Raw genomic sequence first — 19,319 nt, forward strand, 5'->3', positions numbered from 1 at the left:
TTTATTAAACTTGCATACGCAGCACGAGCAGCGCGCAGTCCCGGCACCCAGAGTCGGGGTCAGCATGCAAGAAGGTGCCGGCGCTCAGCCCAGTGCCGGGCGCCGCCAAGCAAGGAGAGCAGCGCACACGCGCGCAGCTAAGCGCTGCAGGAACACGCACAGGGCTGGGGGGGACTCGGGGTTCCTTCAGCGGGTGCTACTCCGCAGAGGACCGCCGTGGGCCTCAGGACGCGCCAGGGAGCACCTGCCCACAAGCCCCATGGGGAAGGCCCGCCAAGGAGGCGCCCGCAGCCAGCGGGGCGCGCGGGCCATTCCCAGGCAGCGCCTCCCCCAGGTCGCCGCCACGAGGGGGCGCGCCGGGTCCGCCCGGCCCCCAGGGGGCGCTGTGCGCACGGGCGCGCAATGGCCGCGACGCCCACAGGCAAGTGCCCGAAGCCCGGGGAGGACGCGGGGCAGGGGCGGCGCCAGGAAGCCCAAAAGCCCTGGGGGACCGCGAGGGGTCACCGGCGCTCAAGGAGAGGACGTCCTCACACTCGCAGCCGGAGCCCGCGGCGGACGTCCTCGCTCCCTCGGGAAGAGCCCCTTTCCGGCGCCTCCAGCGCTGGAGCGACGGGCCGCGCCCAAGCCCCGCCCCCTCGCCGCGCGCCCGGAGAGCGCCAATCAGCGCCCGGGGAAGGCGCATGCGCCCCAGCGCGACCTGGGCCCCTGGACCGGAAGCCGGCCTCGGCGGGCGCCCACTCGCTCGCGGCGAAGATGGCGCTGTCCAGGGTGTGCTGGGCTCCGGCTGCTCTGTGGGGCTCGGCCGTCACCCGTGGGCCTTGTGTCGCCCGCAGGCTGCAACTTCTCCGCTGCGGCCGCGCCTGGGGAGCCCCTCGGTGAGGGCCCGGAGCGAGAAAAGCGCTCTTTGGCTTTCGGTCCCTTCCAGAGCCCGCCGTGCCCGCGGCCGCCGCCTCCTCGCGTGCATGCGCTGTCTCGGCGTGCGGGGTCCCACGCCCGGCCCCGGGATCTGTGTTCTGCTCGGAAGTCGCACCCGGATCCCCGCGGTGACCTGACTTCTGACCCTCTCAAATCTCTGTGCCCCACATTGAATTTCCCGCGAATCCGGCGCTCACCTGTCAGCCTCCCCGCGCGTCTCCGGTTTTACCTGCTGTTGCCTTGATCCCACCTCTGCCGCTCTGGTCTCCTGCCTTGTGCCCGCTGTAGATTCCCGCCACTGCCTGGCATCCCTTCCTGCACGATCTCCGTTTTGTCTGAGCTCTTTTTCTCAGTCCTGTTGGTTATTTCTCCTTGGTCCAAGATCTTCCTAGGATCTCAGAAGCTTCAGGTCTCAGCATTTACTCTCAGAAGCTGGTGTTTCGTATTTAGGGAGCCTTGTCTTTAAGGCTGGCAGGACTGATTCCCAGATAGTCTCTTTGATCTTCCTTGTAGGTCTTCACAGCTTCACCTTTCTCCAAAGGCAGATGTGAAGAGCTTGATCTCTTATGTGGCGACCAAGACAAAAGCGATTAATGGGAAATACCATCAATTCTTGAGCCACAACTTCCCCCGCTTCTATGTACTGTACACAACCTTCATGAAAGGTAAAAACATAAGTAAAATAGGAATCCCTTGAATCAGTCTTGGGCAATGTCAGAGAGTTAGAAGGTTTGCAGGTTCTGCTATGGGGTGGTGACACTGGATGTTCTGTTTCTTGAATGTTTGAGTATTAAAAGAATTCTTACAAGTTCCCACATGGAGGGGATGTTTTGAGAGAGTTGTTATGAGAAACAATTTGCAATAACATTCAGGAATTCTAGAGGTATTTTTGCACTTTTCATAACCATACACCTGACTCAGGTAGACAGTCTTTCTCAGGTACAAGGGCGGGGATCTATGGCTACACAGTGCTGTGCTGGGTACCAGTTGGCTTGGCCCATAAAATAAGGTGGGTTAAGGCTTATCACAGATCTATCCTGGCAGTGTTTGGAAATAGCACTACCTATACTTGGTTTTTGAATGTTTGGGGTAATATCACATATCTGCTGGTTACTTGGAGATGGTATTGTGTGTCCAGTATGGAGCCAGACAGGTCACTGACTATAACTGGACAAGTTACAAGAACTCTATGTCCCTTGGTTTTCTTATCTGTCAAATGGAGATAGAAATAAAAACTTAAATATTGACCATCAGGCTGTGAAGTTTCAATAAATCAATACATGTCCTTAGGGCCTGGTTTATGAATCAATTAGTGTAGTTATAACTATTGTTATACTCTGTGCTTTGAGTATAATTCCAGTTACATTAAAGTACATCATAGTTATTACCAGCCACGTGGACTTGCAGAATTGCTGATCCTTATGTTTAAAGTAGTGATACAAATCGCTGCTTTGTTTGCTCCCAGATTTAGAAAGAGGGTAAAATAAGAAAGGGTCTTAAAGTGCCTTGGTTGGTTTGTCTTTAAGCCTTGTGTTGTGGAAAATTTTAATTATACACAGAATTAGAGAGTGGTATAGTGGAGTTCCTTGTACTGAACTGACATCAACAATTACAATAGTGTGGCTGCGAGTCCCACACTTCCCTTCTTCTGTATTACTGTGAAACCTTCAAAGACTTTATATCATCTCAGTGATAAATATGAAAGCATTTGCAAAAACTAAAGTCCTAGTTGAATGTAAAGATTATCATAAAAAGAAAATTAAAACTGCAGTCATACAAATACATTGAATTACAATAATAATAAAAATGCTAGAAATGAGATAAGTTAATATCTGGCTGAGGAATGCACAGTGTTAATTGAGCAAGACTTCCTGAGGGTAGGGAGCTTTGACTGTTCATTTTAAAAAGAGAGTGAGTAAAGTAGACTTCACAAGGCCAACTTGGCTGATGTGATGTGCTGGGGAGAAAGGGATGAGAAAAGAGAAACAGGTTGTTCTCAAAGAGTTTCCAGACACCTAGTTTAAAACTTCAATTAAGATTAGTGCTGGGGAGGGACGTGTGTGTGTGTGTGTGTGTGTGTGTGTGTGTGTGATATGTGTGTGTTTGTGTGAGAGAACATGGAGTAGGAAGAATCAAACTGGGATAACAGCACACTATGTCCTCTACTTTAATGAGGCAGGATTGCAGATGTTATGGGCTGATGCCAAAAAAGCTAGAAGAATAAAGGCAAATATGTGGAAGCACAATATAAAGTTTCATCAACTTTCATACCGGGAGATGGAGCATTTGAGACAGGTATGGGCCAGGGACAGATATCAAAAGTTCACGGTGAGGTAATTAAAGTTAACCAAGTTTTCAAGTTTTTTTCTTTCCTTTCTTGTTCACCACTCATGAAGCTGTTGCCCTTTGTGTGAGATGAAAGCAATGAAATAATGAGAACTTCAGAATATTTGTCAGAATTGGGTTCAGAGTCCTCCACTGCAGAGTTCTCCATAGACTTCCTGGCACACATTCTGAACAACATTAAAATCTAACTTGTTTCTGAACTTATAAACACCCTCAAGACCCAGTAGGCAGCAGGAGAGTAGTTTTTGGTGGTGACTGATGGGTAATTTTGAAGCTGAGGTAAGATTTAGGACCCATTCTGCAAATCAGCAAGAACCCATGGAGGAACTTGGTAGTGTCAGGCCCTGTGCTAGACATTGGGATACAAAAGTGAATAAATCTGGGCTGCTCGCCTTAAGGAACTTAGAATCAAGAGGTCAGGAGAGGGCCTCCCTGGTGGCGCAAGGGATTAAGCACTGCACTGTGAAGCAATCCACAGCCTCTGCAGCATGAGTTCGATCCCCAGCTGGCCAGGGAGAAACCCACATGGCGAAGCAGACCTCTGCTGTCTCTCCTACTGCTCCCCTCCACAGTGTATTTTGATAAATCTGCCTGTTCTGTTCCCCACTCTGTCTCTGGTGGATCCTCTCACCCCCCCCCCCACATCTCTGGCCTGTACCCCAACTCTTGTATGCATAAATAAATAAAAATCGTACAAAAAAAAGAGGTCAGGAGAAATAACTTGGATCCTTTCTGGGCTCTAATAGAATTTACTGTACAGTGGGATGGAAGTATTGTCCATATGTAAAGAACTTACCTGGGTTAAATAACTCTCTTTGTTTATTTCTGTTTAGTTTCGACGAGACATCACCAAGTGTCTTTTCCTAGGTATTATTTCCATCCCACCCTTTGCCAACTACCTGGTCTTCTTGCTAATGTGAGTACAAACTTCTGTATCCTATCATATCAAAGATACGTAGGTTGTTCATATATTAGCATTATATTGAGAAGAACTTTCCATTCAGAAGCTAGGCAGATTTATTATTTAAAAAAAGAAGGAAATTAAAGGACACTTGCACAGACACAGTGTGCAGACAGAGCTGCCCCTGAAAGGGACAGGTTTGTGAAAAGATATAGGTGCCGAGCCATAGGCGGGCAGGAGAGCTGTTTACCCAGAGTTTTAAAGGGGAGCACAGATCTCACTTCTTAAGATAAGTTCCAGAGATTTGTGGCCATGCGTTATAGTCAGTCATCAGACTTGGTATAAATGAATAGAAAAACAGATTTGCTGTTTCCCTTTTATATGCATTCAAGGGCCGTGCAATGGTTTGAGGTTGTCACCACGACACGCAGCATTCAGCTCTGTTGGCAACTCTATCCAAAGCGTGTCCTTCACACACTTCAATTCAAACTTACCAGATTGCATTGTACTAAGCCATCGCCCGGCTTCTTCCTTTCTCATAACCTCAGTCATGTTGCTTGATATGGTATCTTGATGCCTTGGTCTGAGACTCAGCTATAAAAAGGAAAGCTGAGATAGGGCAGTGTCTGGTCTTCATGTCTGCCAATTCTTTCTCGGTTCACTTTGAAAGATGCCAGTTTCAGCAAGTGACTCTGTGACTCTTTTTCCTTTCAGGTACCTGTTTCCTAGGCAACTACTGACCCAATATTTCTGGACCCCAAAGCAACAAATTGATTTCTTAGATATCTATCATGGTCTCCGGAAGCAGTCCCACAAAGACATCCTTAAACACTTAGAAAGGGTCATCCCTCGCATCTCGGATGCAGGGCTCCAGTGGCATATGAAGGAGCTGTGTGCCAAGGTATCTCCATTAATGCTTCCTGCAAACCAGTAATCTCATTAGATCCAGTTTGCACTAAGACGAGTTAAGAGGGCTAGCAGGAGCCTCCTAACATCTGCATCTCTTTACTTCCCCCCAGATTCAGCGTGGTACCCACCCAGCAATCCATGACATCCTGGCTTTGAGACAGTGTTTCTCTAACCATCCTCTGGGCCTGATGCAACTGGAGACTCTGCAGATGGTGAGCACTGAGAGACTTTCTTTTTCCATAGCCCCACCTTGCTTCAGGTCTTTGCTTGCTGATTTTCCCCTACATTGTTTTGTCCCAGAAAGCCTTGAGTCGAGCCATGCTGCTCACACCTTACCTGCCTCCTCTTTTGTTGCGACACCGTTTGAAGTCTCATACCACTGTGATTCACCAACTGGACAAGGCTTTGGCAAAACTGGGGATTGGCCAGCTGACTGCTCAGGAAGTGAAATCGGTAAGAGGTGGAAGCAACTCTTGCTGGGCCTTTGAGTTCGCAGGGGCTCAGGAGCTTACAGAGAGCAACGTGTCATGCTCATTATAGCAACACCCAACCTCTGTGTCCTCTCACTGCAGAATAGGACCTGTCTTTTTTCCTCAGTGAGCTTCAGTAGTAAGGAAGAACTGCCCATAATAATTTGACTTTTATTTCCTTTCAACTGGCTCTTCAAATAACCAACAATATACTTTAGACCACTTGTTTTAGATCATCCAGGGCTCTTTGCTTTCTTCTTGTCCATTCTAGTTCAAATTATGATGGTGAAAGGTTGCTTGAAGGATGAGTTGCGACTTACGTAAAGGGATTGGATTCCTTGTGGGTTTTCCCTTCCTTGGAATCCTCACTTTGTGACTATTACTGGCCATTTCTCTTCTGAGCGCATAGGCTTGTTATCTTCGTGGCCTGAACTCCACCCATATTGCTGAAGAGCGGTGTCGAACCTGGCTGGGAGAATGGCTGCAAATTTCCTGCAGCTTGAAAGGTAAGACAGATTCCTACAGTTAAGCTACCTAAACCCAAGTCATTATTGTAAGTGATTCTCAGATTATTTTGGAGTTGATTGCAGTGGCTAGGCAGGTGTAGTAGTAGTGATTGTGGAAGCAGGTAAGGAAGCAATTTCTCCACCCTAGTATTATTGATGCTGTGTGGGAGGTGATCCTGTGCATCATAGGATGCTTAGCAGTGTCCCTGGCCTCTACCATCTAGTTGCCAGTGGCACCCTTTTCTGACACCAAAAATGCCTTCAGACATTGCCACATGTCCGTGGGGGAGGTGGGAGCAGAACTGTCCCAGTTGAGAAGCACTAGTCTAATGGCATTCCAGTTCAGACCAGAAACTCTCATTTGGCCAAATAAAAAAGTATCCGAGAGTGAGTACTAGGCCTGTGGATCTCTTGTTTGGAGAACTTGGTTGGCTAGACTTTGATGTTTTCTGAGCCTTTGACTATCAGGGTAACCTTACTAATCTCCTTGGAGCTGAGAAATGTCCTGAGAGCACCAACTTCTGCCAGAAGAATCCCAAGGGAGACAATGGTATTTAAACCATCATTACCATCTTTGAATTTTCTCTTGCCATCCACATGAGACTCAAGAATATGGATGAGTAGATATGAATATATAGAAGGGAAGGAAAATATGGGCTGGAACAAAGCAGGGTACACAGGGCACTGCTTTGTCATACCTCTAATGTCATACCTCCCTGCACTGGCTTCAACCTCTGGTATCAAGCCCAGTATACCAAGGCAGTTAGAAGGCGAACTATTCCTTGGCCAAGACATTAACACTGATGGTGTCTTCAGAAGCAGAGCTGTCCCTCCTGCTGCACAACGTGGTCCTGCTTTCCACCAACTACCTTGGGACAAGGCGCTGAGTGAACATGGAGCAGATGACATTGTCCTGCAGTCACATAGTACAGCAGCGTGGGACCAAACAGCACTTGCCAGCAAAGAGTCTGTGTGTACTGTTAGGCGTGTGGGAGGCAGAGGAGCAGGTGTTTCAGGCTTCACAGTGTGGAAGCTGGAATGGAAACAAACCCTCTTACCAGGGGTGGCCCAAGTGAGGTGTCACCCCAGCTCCTTCAGAACTGGCTGGAAGAGGCAGCAACCTCTGCTGGGCTTTGACTGTGATGCTTTAAGTTCAGGTCCCAAGAAGTGAGTTTCTGCCCCAGGCGGGAATCCTCATTTGCTTAGGATTCATCCACTGCCGTCCACTGCCGTATTTTTTACAGCTTGTTAAAGACAATTTTTGTTAAAGACAATCTCTGGCTGGTGTGGGGAACAGCACTAAACTGGGAAACTGGGTCATTTAATCCATGCATGTATTTCAGTGCCTCCCCAACCTTTCCAACATGACCAAATATAGGGCTTTTTTTTTTTTTTTTTTGGTCCCCTCCTTGGACTAACCACACCCTTTCCTTTTTAAATCCTTTGAACACTTTCTTCCCCCTCGTGCCCCTCTGAAACTATGTTAACTTCTGGCAGATAAAGGGAAACTACAATTGCTTCTCCACTCCTTTCCAGTACTCATGGCCTTCACCCCCCCTTGTCTTAATTTCTGGGCCGTGGTCCAGCCTCTGTGGATCTTACTCTTTGCTACCCTCAGTACAACTGTAACCGATGGTGGCTGCCTTCTTTAAGCCTTGGGTCAAACCTTTAAAGTACTAATTACTGCCCAGCCAGGGAGACCATGAGAGGTCTGCTTCAAGATAGTAAGTTGGGTTAGCTTGTGTGTGTGTACATTTGTGACTTGTAGTAACTTATTGTAAATGCATGAAGCACTGTTTTTAATCCCAAGTAAAGACTGCTTAAAACCAGTTGCTGGAAATTACTTATACTCTATAATCATTTTGCTAAGGCTCCTTTTACAAGACTTAACCTTACTAATGGGGAGAGAACTCTGGAATAGTGTCTTCTGATAGGATGGAAGTTAGGAAGTATGTGATTCAAAGTTGATCCTCTTGGTGGATTTTAAGATGGTATCTAGGAAGGAAGGATTTTATATATGAATTAATGGATTATAAAATGGGGCCCGAATAGGGACTGTAGACTAAGAACAGGACCCACGCCTGCTTCAGCTGAGGAGGTGCTAAGGGCATAAAGGGTGACCAAGTCAAGCTCTTGATGCTGTAAACAGAATGTTCTATTTTCCTACCACAAAACATTCCTGTTTCCATTTAATGCCTAACTGACGTAATTAGTTTTATATACAATGCTGGAGGAGCATCCTTTCTCTTAACAAGTAACCGGATTGTGACCTGCCAATATAAAGTATAATACACCACTCCTTTGAATATTTCTTTATTATTACATTTAAATATTCTCTTTAAATACAGCATTATCACAATGTAGGACCTAAAAGGAAAACAAAAATTGTTTTCAGAAAACCAGACAAGCTTTGGATTCACATTGAAAATACTACCTGTGTACAGTATGTGAGAAAGGAGACTGGAAAATGAGTTGCAGTATAAGTCATTTCTTTTATCTAGGCCTATAGAGTGGGACTGAAGCTATCTGCTTCTGTGTGCAGAAGCTAGCTTTCCCAGCAACCGTGAGTTATCATTCTGTCCAACTCAGGTAGCACCAGAAATGAGATGGACTAGGTTGTAGAAAAGGCCTGTGCTTGACAAGACAATTAATGCTAAATGTTACTATTCAGCATTTTAAAGCTTGGGGTCAGTGAGTCAGAAGTGCAGGCAATGAATGACTGGGCTCAGGTTAAGAAACTAGTTTTCAGAAAAACATCTTGGGCTTGGCAATGAGTTTAATAATCAGATTCAAATTTTTTGTTTGATCCCAAAGGCTAATGTCTCTTACTGACCTGCAGGAATCTACCTCCCAGGTTAGGCTGGTGCCTCCCCAGGAGGGAGTGTAGAGAGCTGACCCTTCCCTTCCAAAGCAGACTTTCAGAAAGATTCTTTTCTCTGTAGAGTCAAATTCCCAGTTCAGCTTCGGTCTTATATTTGAGGGTACCGGTCTAAGATGGGGAACTGCAGCTCAGTTTGGGATAGCATCTGGAACACAGGTATTTAAGACTCTCAACTTTGATTTATGAGGCTAGGGGGTGGGGAGAGCTCAGGACCTTAATTAAAAACTCTGCTCCAAATGTAAAAACCAAGCAAAAATAGGAATGAACAGGAAAGACAGAATGGGCTAAAATACCTATCTGTGTTAAGTACGAGAACTTCCAGGCTCAGTTTAGAAATTGTTGAGGTGAAACACTGCTGGGACACATGAAGGCTGCTTTAAGACAGTCTTAACATCCACAAGAAAAGGCTTTATGCGCAAGGTAAGTAGGAATCGTTATCTCCCCCATCTCCAAGAAAGTGTTTCACTTTGTTCTTTCCTGATAAATTAACCATGCCAGAAATGAAGGAATAGTGAAACACGAGAGAGTAGTGTTTGAAATGGCTGCCTCCATTTCAAAACAGTCAAAGATAACTTTACTAATAAAGAATTCAGTGGTGTAAAGTGGAGCAGATGCCGGAACGTGAGTTGGACATAAGAGAAACAGGAACCACATGCCCTCTACAGAGGCAAGAATTGAATTTGAGTCCCAGTCTAAAAATCCTCCAAGGTTAAGAGTCAGAACTGAATTCTTTGGAACCTGGAGTTGAACATCTAAGAATTGGTTTGCCTTCCAAATTTTACGTATCAGCAAAATGGTCTGATAAACATTTGCAATTTGGAGAGAAAACTGGAGTAGTATAAAAACTCGAATCTGGTATACCCAAGGACAAGGACAGACACAGGAAAAAAAGACAAAAACGAATTGTTGACCTTAGGTTGCCACATCCTACATTCCATTAAAGCTCAAATCTCCCGAAGAGGGAAAAAATGACCTAGGTAAGAAAGCAAGCCTGGCCCAAGTTAAGTCATCTTTCCAGACAGCAGCCTATCCCTGCTGCCTCTTCTGGACGTGATTAATGCTCCACATATGCCTCTGAGGGATCTGTGTGCTCGAGCCTAAAGCTGCCTGACAGCTAGTGTGGACACACACAGCTGACTTGCACTCTTTATACCACATTCCCAGCAATTTAGCTCCATTTCTTCAAAGGAAAATGGAGGAGAAAAAAAAAAAAAAAAAAAAAGACAAATAGACATGTTTCTGTCTAGTACCTAGAACATGTGAAAAAAACAATTCAAGTTACAGACCAGGAATCCCCATTGTGGGGAAGAGAACACCAAACATGTCTTATTTACCAGATAGGGTGGCCAAAGGAAAGCAGGTAAAATTTTTTAAATCCTGGAGGTTCTGTACAGCAGCAGAGACTCTTCTACCCTCTCCTCTAGAGATCTGATCAGGTGACATCTCCACTGTAGCACTGATACATCAACATGGGCTATCAGCATAACCACCAAGAAAAGTAAGTGTGTACCTCTGGAGCTCAGAAGAGGAGTTTGGCTGTGCTCCTCACGTATTCTGTTCTGGTCCCTACATAAAAAATAACTGCTTGAATTACCCAGCTCCTCTGAGATTCTAGTTCTTTGTTCCGATGGCCCAGAAAGCTCAGGATCGGCACTATGCAGCCTTCTCTGCCCCGAGACTATCTCCAGATCAAGTTGGGACTGGTCTCCTTGGTTCTGTTTCCCTTTTAAAAATAACTTGTACAAACAATCCTTTCCCACACCAAAGACCCCAATAAAATAACATGGGAGCAGCAGGTGCTTCTACAGTTCCGTTCTGAAATAGTGTTAGATAAAATAAGGGAATAAATAGAGTGGGTAAGAGGCAGAACCTCCAACCCCATTTCACACTGCCAGAGGGAGCTCAAGGGAAGACTCTTCGGAGGGCCGGTCCTCACTCTGCTGCGACGTCTTCTCCTCCACACAGCCCTCTTCACTGTCCGTGCAGAAGGGGAGGTTCGAGGGGGTCCAAGAGGGGCAGAAGTCTTCACTCTCAGGCTCCTCAGGGTTACAATCTTCGGGCACTAGCGCTTCTAGAGTGGAGGTTTTCCCCACCTCTGATTTACAGAGGGCAGCTGGGTCTGTGGGGCTACAAGCCACCAGTGAGGTAACAGGGAGAGAGAAGACATTCAGATCCTTCTCCTTGGAGAAAGAGGATGGGACCTCTTCTGTACTAGACTCTCCTTTCACCCCCAAAACCGGCCTCTGCTCCACCTGATAATAGACCAGGGGCCCACTGTTCAAGTAAGAGGGGTTGTTCACTGCTGAGGCAGCTGCGTGGTCCGAGTTCTCGGCAAAACAGAGGACAGAGGAGCCCGGGGGCAGCTGGGCCTGGATGAGAATGGGGGCTGGAAGGCCTGGGCACAGCTCTTCTGGAACGGCCAGGGGCTCCTCCAGGATGCACACCCCAAGGCTTTCGATGCTGGAGTCCAGGCTGGCGCTGGAGCCACTCGAGTCTTCCTCTGCCTTAAGCCGCTCTAGTTCCTCTGCACTCTGCAGGTGCATCACTGCCGTCTCGTTCTCAGCAATGAACTCCTGGAAGTCCTGCGTCTCAGAGCCTTGCGCGCCTGACAGGCTGCAACTGGCAGCGGGCGAGGGCTCCTCATCGGGGGCTGGCAGGCGGCTCCCCTGCCGCTTGCTCTCCAGCTCCAGCTTCATGATGGTGTGGAGGTAATGAGTCCGGACCCGGATGGGGTTGAATTCAATGCGTCCAGCCATGTTCCCACAGCCATCCCGGGAGCAGCCACATGGAAAGGACATGCGATCCACCTGAGAAGGGCAGCGACAGGGTCGAGATGAGACCAACAGATTTAACACTGCAGCTGGGAGACTTAGTTGCTGGCAAACACAGGCAGCTGGGATTTGAGATTTTACAAGAGAAACAAATCAAAACAAAACATGCAGTGTGAGCTAAGAGGTGCGAGACGGTAGTTATCAGACCACCGGGCGTTCCAGTCCCAGCAGAGCCATGAGGCAGTGTAACTTCCGGGAAGTCATTTACGTCTCTAGGGCAGTGTTTTCTCAACAAAATATGAGTAAAAACAACGTCAAAGAGTCCTTCCAGTTAAAAAGTTTAGAAATACCTCTGTGCTTCAGAGACTTTGAAGAATTTGCCAGGCATATCGGCAAAACAAAAAAGCTAGGGTCCAAGCCTGCTGCCTCCTGCGGTGACAGGCAGGGGGGGAGGAAAAGACCCAGCGAGGCCAGAGCAATGCATTCTGAGCAAGCTAAAATGGGGGTTCAAAGTAACAGTCAGTTTTTCACTACCTGCTTTATTTTTCCCTGACGGTTGACCAGTCTGTTTCTGAAGCAGTTACCAAGATAATGCACAGACCAGGGAGTCTCCGGAAAGGACACTTTCTCCCTCCTTATTTCTCTTCTGGTTCCCCAAAGGGGAAAAACAGCCACACATACCAAAATTGAAAATTTACATTAAAAACCCAAGCAAGCAAATAGTATGTACAAACACACAATGTTTTCCTATGATGCCAACTTATGGAAGTCTCCATTCTAGTTCTTCAGAACAGTCTAGAGAACAGACTGTTCTTAGGTTTGTGTGTAACAGACTGATTCATTATGGGACTTCAATCTGAAAAACAATTATTTGGCCAGATCTGATAGAGCTATTTGTTACTAACCTAAAATCAAGACATTTGGTCAGGATAAATTCAAGCACAAAGACTCAGCACCCACATTCTTAGCATACCAAATTCCAGATAAAGTTCATTCTTTGGGATGGTTCTGCTATATTCACTTGTGACGTCTCTTACAACTGCCCCTTGTCAGAACAGCCAGGGGATGAGGCTTTCTACCTCCAGGACACATGGATTTAAGTTCTGCCAGGTCTGATTCTGACTGATGGGATCTCTCAGAAGTATTTTGACTTTGACAAACTGGAGTGAAGGTACTTGCAAATAAATATTTGCAAGATAAAAATCTAAAGGCCTCTCTTATTTCTCTGCTTCCTTTTAGTTCAAGGAATCGGCAGTTAAGGAACAGCTATTAAAAGTTAAACTTACTAACACCCCTTCCTCTGTTTGCTGACTGCTATTTGTTACCCCTCTGAGCTGTGAAACACAGCCCACGAATCCTGCCATTCTTGTTTTCTTGGCTAGAGGAGGGCTGTACGCTGGGGAGGACTCAATCATGGGGAACCCACCCATGGAGGGCATCCTCCCATCTCCACTGGTACCCACACATCTCCCAGACTCTACTGACTTCCCGTCTCAGGACAGTGTGGACCGACCTGGCATTTAATCCCCGCCTGGCTACAGGCACATGCTTCTGGATCACAATACAGTCGACAGTCACAGCCACACTCTTCCCGGGACAGGCGGATGGCTCGCAGCTCTTGCTTCTCTTCAGCATCAATGCGGTGCACCCCAGAAGCCCTCAGCAGGGCCCGTCGCCTTTTGGTGGGCAGAGGCTGCAGGAAGAAGTAATCATCCACTTCCACATTTTCCACATCAATGTCTTCGTCTGAAACATCATCCAGCGTCAGGCCATCGGCCTCCACGGACTCCACTGTCCCATTCTTGGTGAGCTGCCAAGAGACAGGCAAGGTTAGCCTCACGAGCTCCGGCAGCATGGGGCTCCTCACAGGAGCAGCTCAGGCCGCCTGGCCTGCCTGAGCTGGAGGCAGCTGTGAAGCACCTGTGAAGCCACCAGCACATGAGACCACCGGGCACTGTAAACGTGGCAAGTGCGAGTGAGGAACTGAGGTTTTAATTTTCATGCAGTACACACAGCCACATGTGGCAAGTGGCTACCATGCCGGGTAGTTTAGGTCAAGCAAGTAAACCTAGAGCAGGTAGACAAGGAGGAACCTCACCCAGTTCTACCAACACCCTGTCAAGACACGGGACACCACTTTTCCAGATCTAAGTATCTGAAGCCCAATTCAGCTATCTCCTAGGAGATAATTTTTCCCACAAATAGGAAGGTGGGAGAAAGGCATCTATCAATAGCTAGATGTTCCTTGGACATATAAATAACCTTGCAAAACACCCTTTAATTTGCCAAAAGGACTCAAAACCACCTTTCTTAGAAGAAAAGTACTTTAAAGTGTTGTTCAAGGTGGGGCTTCCCTGGTGTTGCAAGGGGTTAAGCACGCAACTATGAAGCAATCTGCAGCCTCTGCAGCATGAGTTCGATCCCCTGCCAGGGAGCTACCCACATGGTGCAGCAGACCGCTCCTGACTCGTCTGCTGCTCCCCTCAGCAGCGTATTTCAGTCAGTCTGCCTATTCTGTTCTCCACTCTGTCTCTGGTGAATCCTCTCACCCCCTGCATGTCTGGACTGTATTCCAGCTCTTTTATGCATAAATAAATAAATCTTTAAAAAAAATAAAGTGTTGTTCAAGGCTACCAGGTCTCTGTCAGTGGATCTGAATCTGCACAGTGCAAACAGTTATCTATGCATACAAATAAGGCTTCACTTCATTGGGAGGGAAAAAACGAGGCAATTAGTAATAGCTATACAAGAAAGCTCTCAATTCCAACCTAAACGCATTCTCCTTTCTAATGCCTTTTTTTAATATCAAAAAAGAGTAGTACGTTAGGTAGGATGGCATAGAGGACACTGTGTGTACTATCCACAGGCAGAACGCTGGGTCCTCTGCCCTGGAAAGAACAGAAAGCCGGGAAGGGCACCATAGTGGAAGAACAGCTGAAGACAACCTGGGGCTGGATGAGTTTTGCAAACTCACTGGAGAATTCAAGTAAAAAAATGAAGCTTTGTTAGTAACCTCTGGGGCTCTGGAAGCAACTAGCAGGTGGAAGCTAAGATACTGGAGGGTGTAGCTTATTTCATCAGACGGCCAGAGCAGTGCTGGTACAGGAACAACCCCTGTGGGAGGTGTGATGCAACAGACCTGGGTAAGAAGTTACACACCTGGTTTTTTGTTTGGGGGGAGATGGCAGAAACATGAGAGAAATAAAGTGGGGGTTCTGGGGTTGCCTCACCTATACTTCTGGTATAGGTTATACCTGTATCAGGGAGGCCAACAGTAAGAGGCCTTTCCACAGGCCCTCAGATTACGCCTGTCTATTTCACCAGGGGCGGCTCTCTCTTAATCACCCTCCCACCAATATCTCAAAGGAAAAATTAGAAATGCAACAGAAAGAAACCCATGTTGGTGAGAATTTGCTATGTCATAATAGAGGTGGCATTTCAAATTAGTGAGAAAGAGTCTCTAGTCATTAATAGTACTGGGACAACTGGTGGTTCTATTGAAAATAATTAAGATTAGCTTCCCAACTCATGTGATTCATAATGATAAATTCCATAAGGATAAAGGCTGTAAAGTAAAACAAAAGAAAGTAAGAGTATTAGAAAAGCTATGGGTCATGAAAATTGCAGAGCTCCAGCACCATTTTTTCTTTTTTGATGGCAGTCCAAAAGGAAATTAGATGGCATATGGGAGATGTAAAATACACAGAGCTGAAACCTACTGCCTCCCCTGTAGAGTGCTAATGACAGGGGGAAAAAATCCAATGTCTAATGTGCACCTAAGGAGGGCAAAGTAAGTTTTCTATTGGCAGAGCAAGATGTACTAGATGTCACCATTGCTGCTGCTCCCTGAATCTACTCCTAAGTAGGAATCCTACAGCTCAGGCTTAAGTTTGCCTGGCTTTGTCCCTGGACCGCGAGGGAGGCCACAGAACAGAGTGCTTTTCCTGCTTTGACAGCTCATTCCTCTACCATATGGAGAGAGGTTCTTCTAGGGAAAAGGAAGAAAAGTAAGCCTTCCTTCAAGTGATGAGTGTTTACTTGCCAGCTGTAGCCAGAGCAACACAAAGGTGACAAGGTCAGTGATGGAATTCCTGAGAAGAAATGGAAGCCTGAATGTCAGTCTAGTTGCTAAAACAGGTGTCGGGCTTTAGGAGAGGCTGAGGAAAGTGGATGCGGGGCTCTCCACAGGAGGAGCAATGAGATCCAGACAGCCTACATCCTCTGCCGCCAGCTCTCCAACCCTCCCCCATTCTGCTCTCATTAGAATTTCACCCACAACCCTTAGAAATAATGCAGCCACTTGTTTTAATATGGGTCAGCATGCTCTGGACCCTGAAGAACCCTGACCTGGCCTAATGCAGTGTTCACCCAAGTTTGGAGCCAGAAACTCTGGGGAGAATTTCTGTGAGCCGGCGGCTGTGGGTGCCAAACAGTACCAAGATCAAATGGGCAGCTCTACGAGCCATGGAGATGGGTCCTCCTCCAGCCGTCTCCTAACACGAAGAGCTGGTGCTGCGTCAAATGACAGGACCCAGACTCTACAAATCAAAGTAACTATTTGGCAATGCTGTGCTCACACCCAGAAGACTATCACCTAAAGGTGACGGGGGTTATAGAGACAATGGGATCCTTTCAGAGAATGTAAAAGATCTTCACCTGTTTTGTACATTAGGGCAAAGGACAATCATTTGATAAGAAACGGAAACTTGTGGCTTCCCCGAGTTACAGCAATGGCAGACTTGAAGTATTCACATTTTAAAGTTTAAAAATAATTGTTGGGAGCCTCCCCGGTGGCGCAGCGGTTGAGCGCTGGGTTGCGAAGCTGTCCGCAGCCTCTGCAGCGCCGGTTCGATCCCCGGCTGCTCCCCGGCCACCGGAGGAGGGTCCCACATGGCGCGCACGCCTCTCCTGCCGCCCGCTGCTCCCCTCAGCAGTGTACTTCGGTCCTTCTGCCTGCTCTGCTCCCCGCTCTGGCTCTGGTGAATTCTCTCACTCTCCCGCGCTTCTGACTGTACCCAGTGCTTGTATAAATAAATAAATAAATAAATCTTAAAAAAAAAAAAAAAAAAAAAAAAAATAATTGTTGGTCCTCCCCGGTGGCGCAGCGGTTGAGCACTGGGTTGCGAAGCTGCCCGCGGCCTCTGCGGCGCCGGTTCGATCCCCAGCTGCTCCCCGGCCTCCGGAGGAGGGTCCCACATGGCGCGCAGACCTCTCCTGCCGCCCGCTGCTCCCCTCGGCAGTGTACTTCGGTCCTTCTGCCTGCTCTGCTCCCCGCTCTGGCTCTGGTGAATTCTCTCACCCTCCCGCGCTTCTGACTGTACCCAGTGCATGTATAAACAAAACAAACAAACAAACAAATAAATAAAACATGCCTCTATTAAAAAAAAAATTATATATATAAAAAAATAATTGTTGAGGAGGGAAGGAATTTTAGGAAGTCATTTTGCTATCTCTGGCAGACTCCCCCACCAGAGACAGTAAGAAGGGTTTCATCCTGAGACTTCTCATTAGAAAGATTTGAAGTCTCTGCACACCAAGGACAGCAGTCAAATTTAAAAAAAAAAAAAAAAAGAGTCAATGGACCTAGATGGTTTCCCACTTTATTCTGGCACACAGGAAGTGCCAGCCCAGACCCCTTAGGTACCTTCATCTTCTTGGCATGAAGTTTCTCCTCCTTCAGGTGCTCACGAAGAATCTCCCGATGGTTCACCTCCTGCTCTTGAGCAAACTCACAGAGTGTGTAGCTTCGTACGGAGTTATGGCGCTGGGCCATGCCCAGAGAGCTGCCACCCTGGCTGGGCACACTGGTGAAACCCTGACGCCGGGCAAAGTAGTACACCGTCACCTGGTCAAAGCGTACACTCTTCCTCCGGAGCTGCTTCTGCCGTTTCAGGATGGAAGTAGCTGAGAAGGAAGCACAGAGCAGTTTTATTAACCCAGAGATGGCTGGTTTGGAGACCTTATTCCTTCTCATCCATTGAGGCTCTCGACAGGACCCTTCTACCTACAGACAATTCTCATTTTCAAATCATAAAGCACAGTTGGCAGGGATCTTGAGCAGCAGCAGCTCCATTCCACTGCCTCCAGACTGGGGTTACCTAAACAGATGACCCCAAAATCTATCTTTAGACTTCAGCTGGGAAGAGAAGCTCTAGGTAATCTTTTTGGAAGTTAATAATATACAGCTTCCCGGTTCAATATAACAGCTGTTAGCCACGTGTGACTATTTAATCTATGTTAATTAAAATGAAATAAAATTTAAAATTAATTCCCTCAGTTACACTAATGACATTTCTAGTGCTCAAAAGTCACACGTGGCTACCGTAGTGGCCAGTGCAGATATAACATTTCTGACATAACAAAATTCCATTTGACAGCACGATAGCAGGGAATGGTAAACAACTTCCACAAAAGGCTAAGAGTAAATATTTTCGGTGTTGCAAGCCAAGAGTCTCTGTTCAACTACATGACTCTGCCATCACAGCACAAAAGTAATACAGACAATGAACGTGGCCATGTTCCAGTAAGACGTTACAGCAGGCTAGATCTGACCCACAGGCAACCCCTGATGCACAGTATCAGAAGTTCTTTCCAAGAACTAATTGAGCCATAACAATCAAGCTAGCTGGGGTTGCCCATTTGTCCGGCCAGGAAGCATTTATGTCCTACCAGAGTTATCATTTCATGGAACTCCATAGCACTCTGGTGGGAAAGGAAAGAATCTTGAATTCCTTGTATAATAATTTAATTCAATTCATCCTGGGGACCCACAAAGCACAGCATCAGTAAAATCAGCTGGAATAAATCAGATTTAAGTCTATGATATTAAAGCAGTAAGGTCCTCCCGAGAACAAGGCTGAACTGAGTGGGAAAGATCATGATTAAGGGCAAATCCCCAAACTGGGTAGAAGAGGCTCTGACACTTGGGGTTGTGGGTGCAGACAAGGAGGGAACAGCTCACTCACGTGTGAAGCTAGCAGTTGTCGGAGGATTGAGGCTGTCGCAGCTGTCAGCACTGTCACTGCTAGAGATCTCATCGTCTGAGTTGGAAACTGATGAGCCCACATCCACATCATCAAACTTTCTCTTGAGACCCGAGACCGTGAACGCATCCATTGGTTTCAAAGGGATTCCTTTGGGGAGCCCACCAAGTTGGCTCCGACGGCCCTGCTCACCACCAGCTAGCCAGGTGCATGAGGATTCTGCCTGGAGGAGAAGAGGAATCAGCATCCTTTGCAAAGACAGCCTTCGCCAAGCCGGTACACACAGAACTCTCCAAATGGAGGAAGCAAGCGCCTGAGCTAGCCATGATGTCTGGTCTCTGGAGAGGTCACCTCTCTACTTATCCAGCCAACATTCTCCTACTTTCGGTTCCCCTCTGCCCCGCTAATCTCAGTGACTCTTAGAATAATGAGCTGAGAAGCAGCAGCACCTTTCCCCGTGGAGTGAAGGCCTTTGGTTCCACGCCAGCTGGGCTCTGGGCTTCATTAGCCCGGGGAGAACAGTAGCTGCTCTCCTGATCCCATAGAAAAGCATTCCAAGGGGCCAGCAGGATGGACTGGGGATCAAAGGCAGAATTAGCCTGTACCTAAGCCTAGACTAGATCTAATTATTTTTCCT

At 47.2% G+C, this 19,319-nt stretch overlaps 2 protein-coding genes across 11 annotated transcripts; one reads left to right on the forward strand and one right to left on the reverse strand.

Moving 5' to 3' along the window:
• Window positions 1-753: 753 nt before the first annotated feature.
• LETMD1 (LETM1 domain containing 1) lies at window positions 754-6,938 on the forward strand (the record flags this gene model as incomplete). 10 transcript variants are annotated; one of them, XM_084254698.1, is made up of 9 exons in its annotated part: window positions 754-875; window positions 1,408-1,580; window positions 3,095-3,210; window positions 4,095-4,177; window positions 4,877-5,063; window positions 5,182-5,283; window positions 5,372-5,524; window positions 5,951-6,047; window positions 6,864-6,934. In XM_084254698.1, 9 exons carry the CDS (start codon window positions 754-756, stop codon window positions 6,932-6,934), a joined length of 1,104 nt encoding a protein of 367 aa, XP_084110824.1. The 10 variants fall into 10 exon arrangements, with proteins under 10 accessions (XP_084110824.1, XP_084110826.1, XP_084110827.1 ...); XM_084254700.1 differs by having other exon boundaries at window positions 1,429-1,580; XM_084254701.1 differs by lacking the exon at window positions 5,951-6,047 and having other exon boundaries at window positions 6,864-6,938.
• A 3,873-nt stretch (window positions 6,939-10,811) lies between these two features.
• CSRNP2 (cysteine and serine rich nuclear protein 2) lies at window positions 10,812-18,830 on the reverse strand (the record flags this gene model as incomplete). The annotated part of the gene is made up of 4 exons (XM_084255732.1): window positions 18,665-18,830; window positions 17,344-17,603; window positions 13,213-13,509; window positions 10,812-11,735 (listed from the first exon to the last, which is right to left on the reverse strand). Exons 1-4 carry the CDS (start codon window positions 18,813-18,815, stop codon window positions 10,812-10,814), a joined length of 1,632 nt encoding a protein of 543 aa, XP_084111858.1. The 5' UTR covers window positions 18,816-18,830.
• Window positions 18,831-19,319: the final 489 nt, after the last annotated feature.

The sequence above is a fragment of the Talpa europaea genome (assembly GCF_964194135.1).
Source record: "Talpa europaea genome assembly, chromosome: 15".
Taxonomy (NCBI): domain Eukaryota; kingdom Metazoa; phylum Chordata; class Mammalia; order Eulipotyphla; family Talpidae; genus Talpa; species Talpa europaea.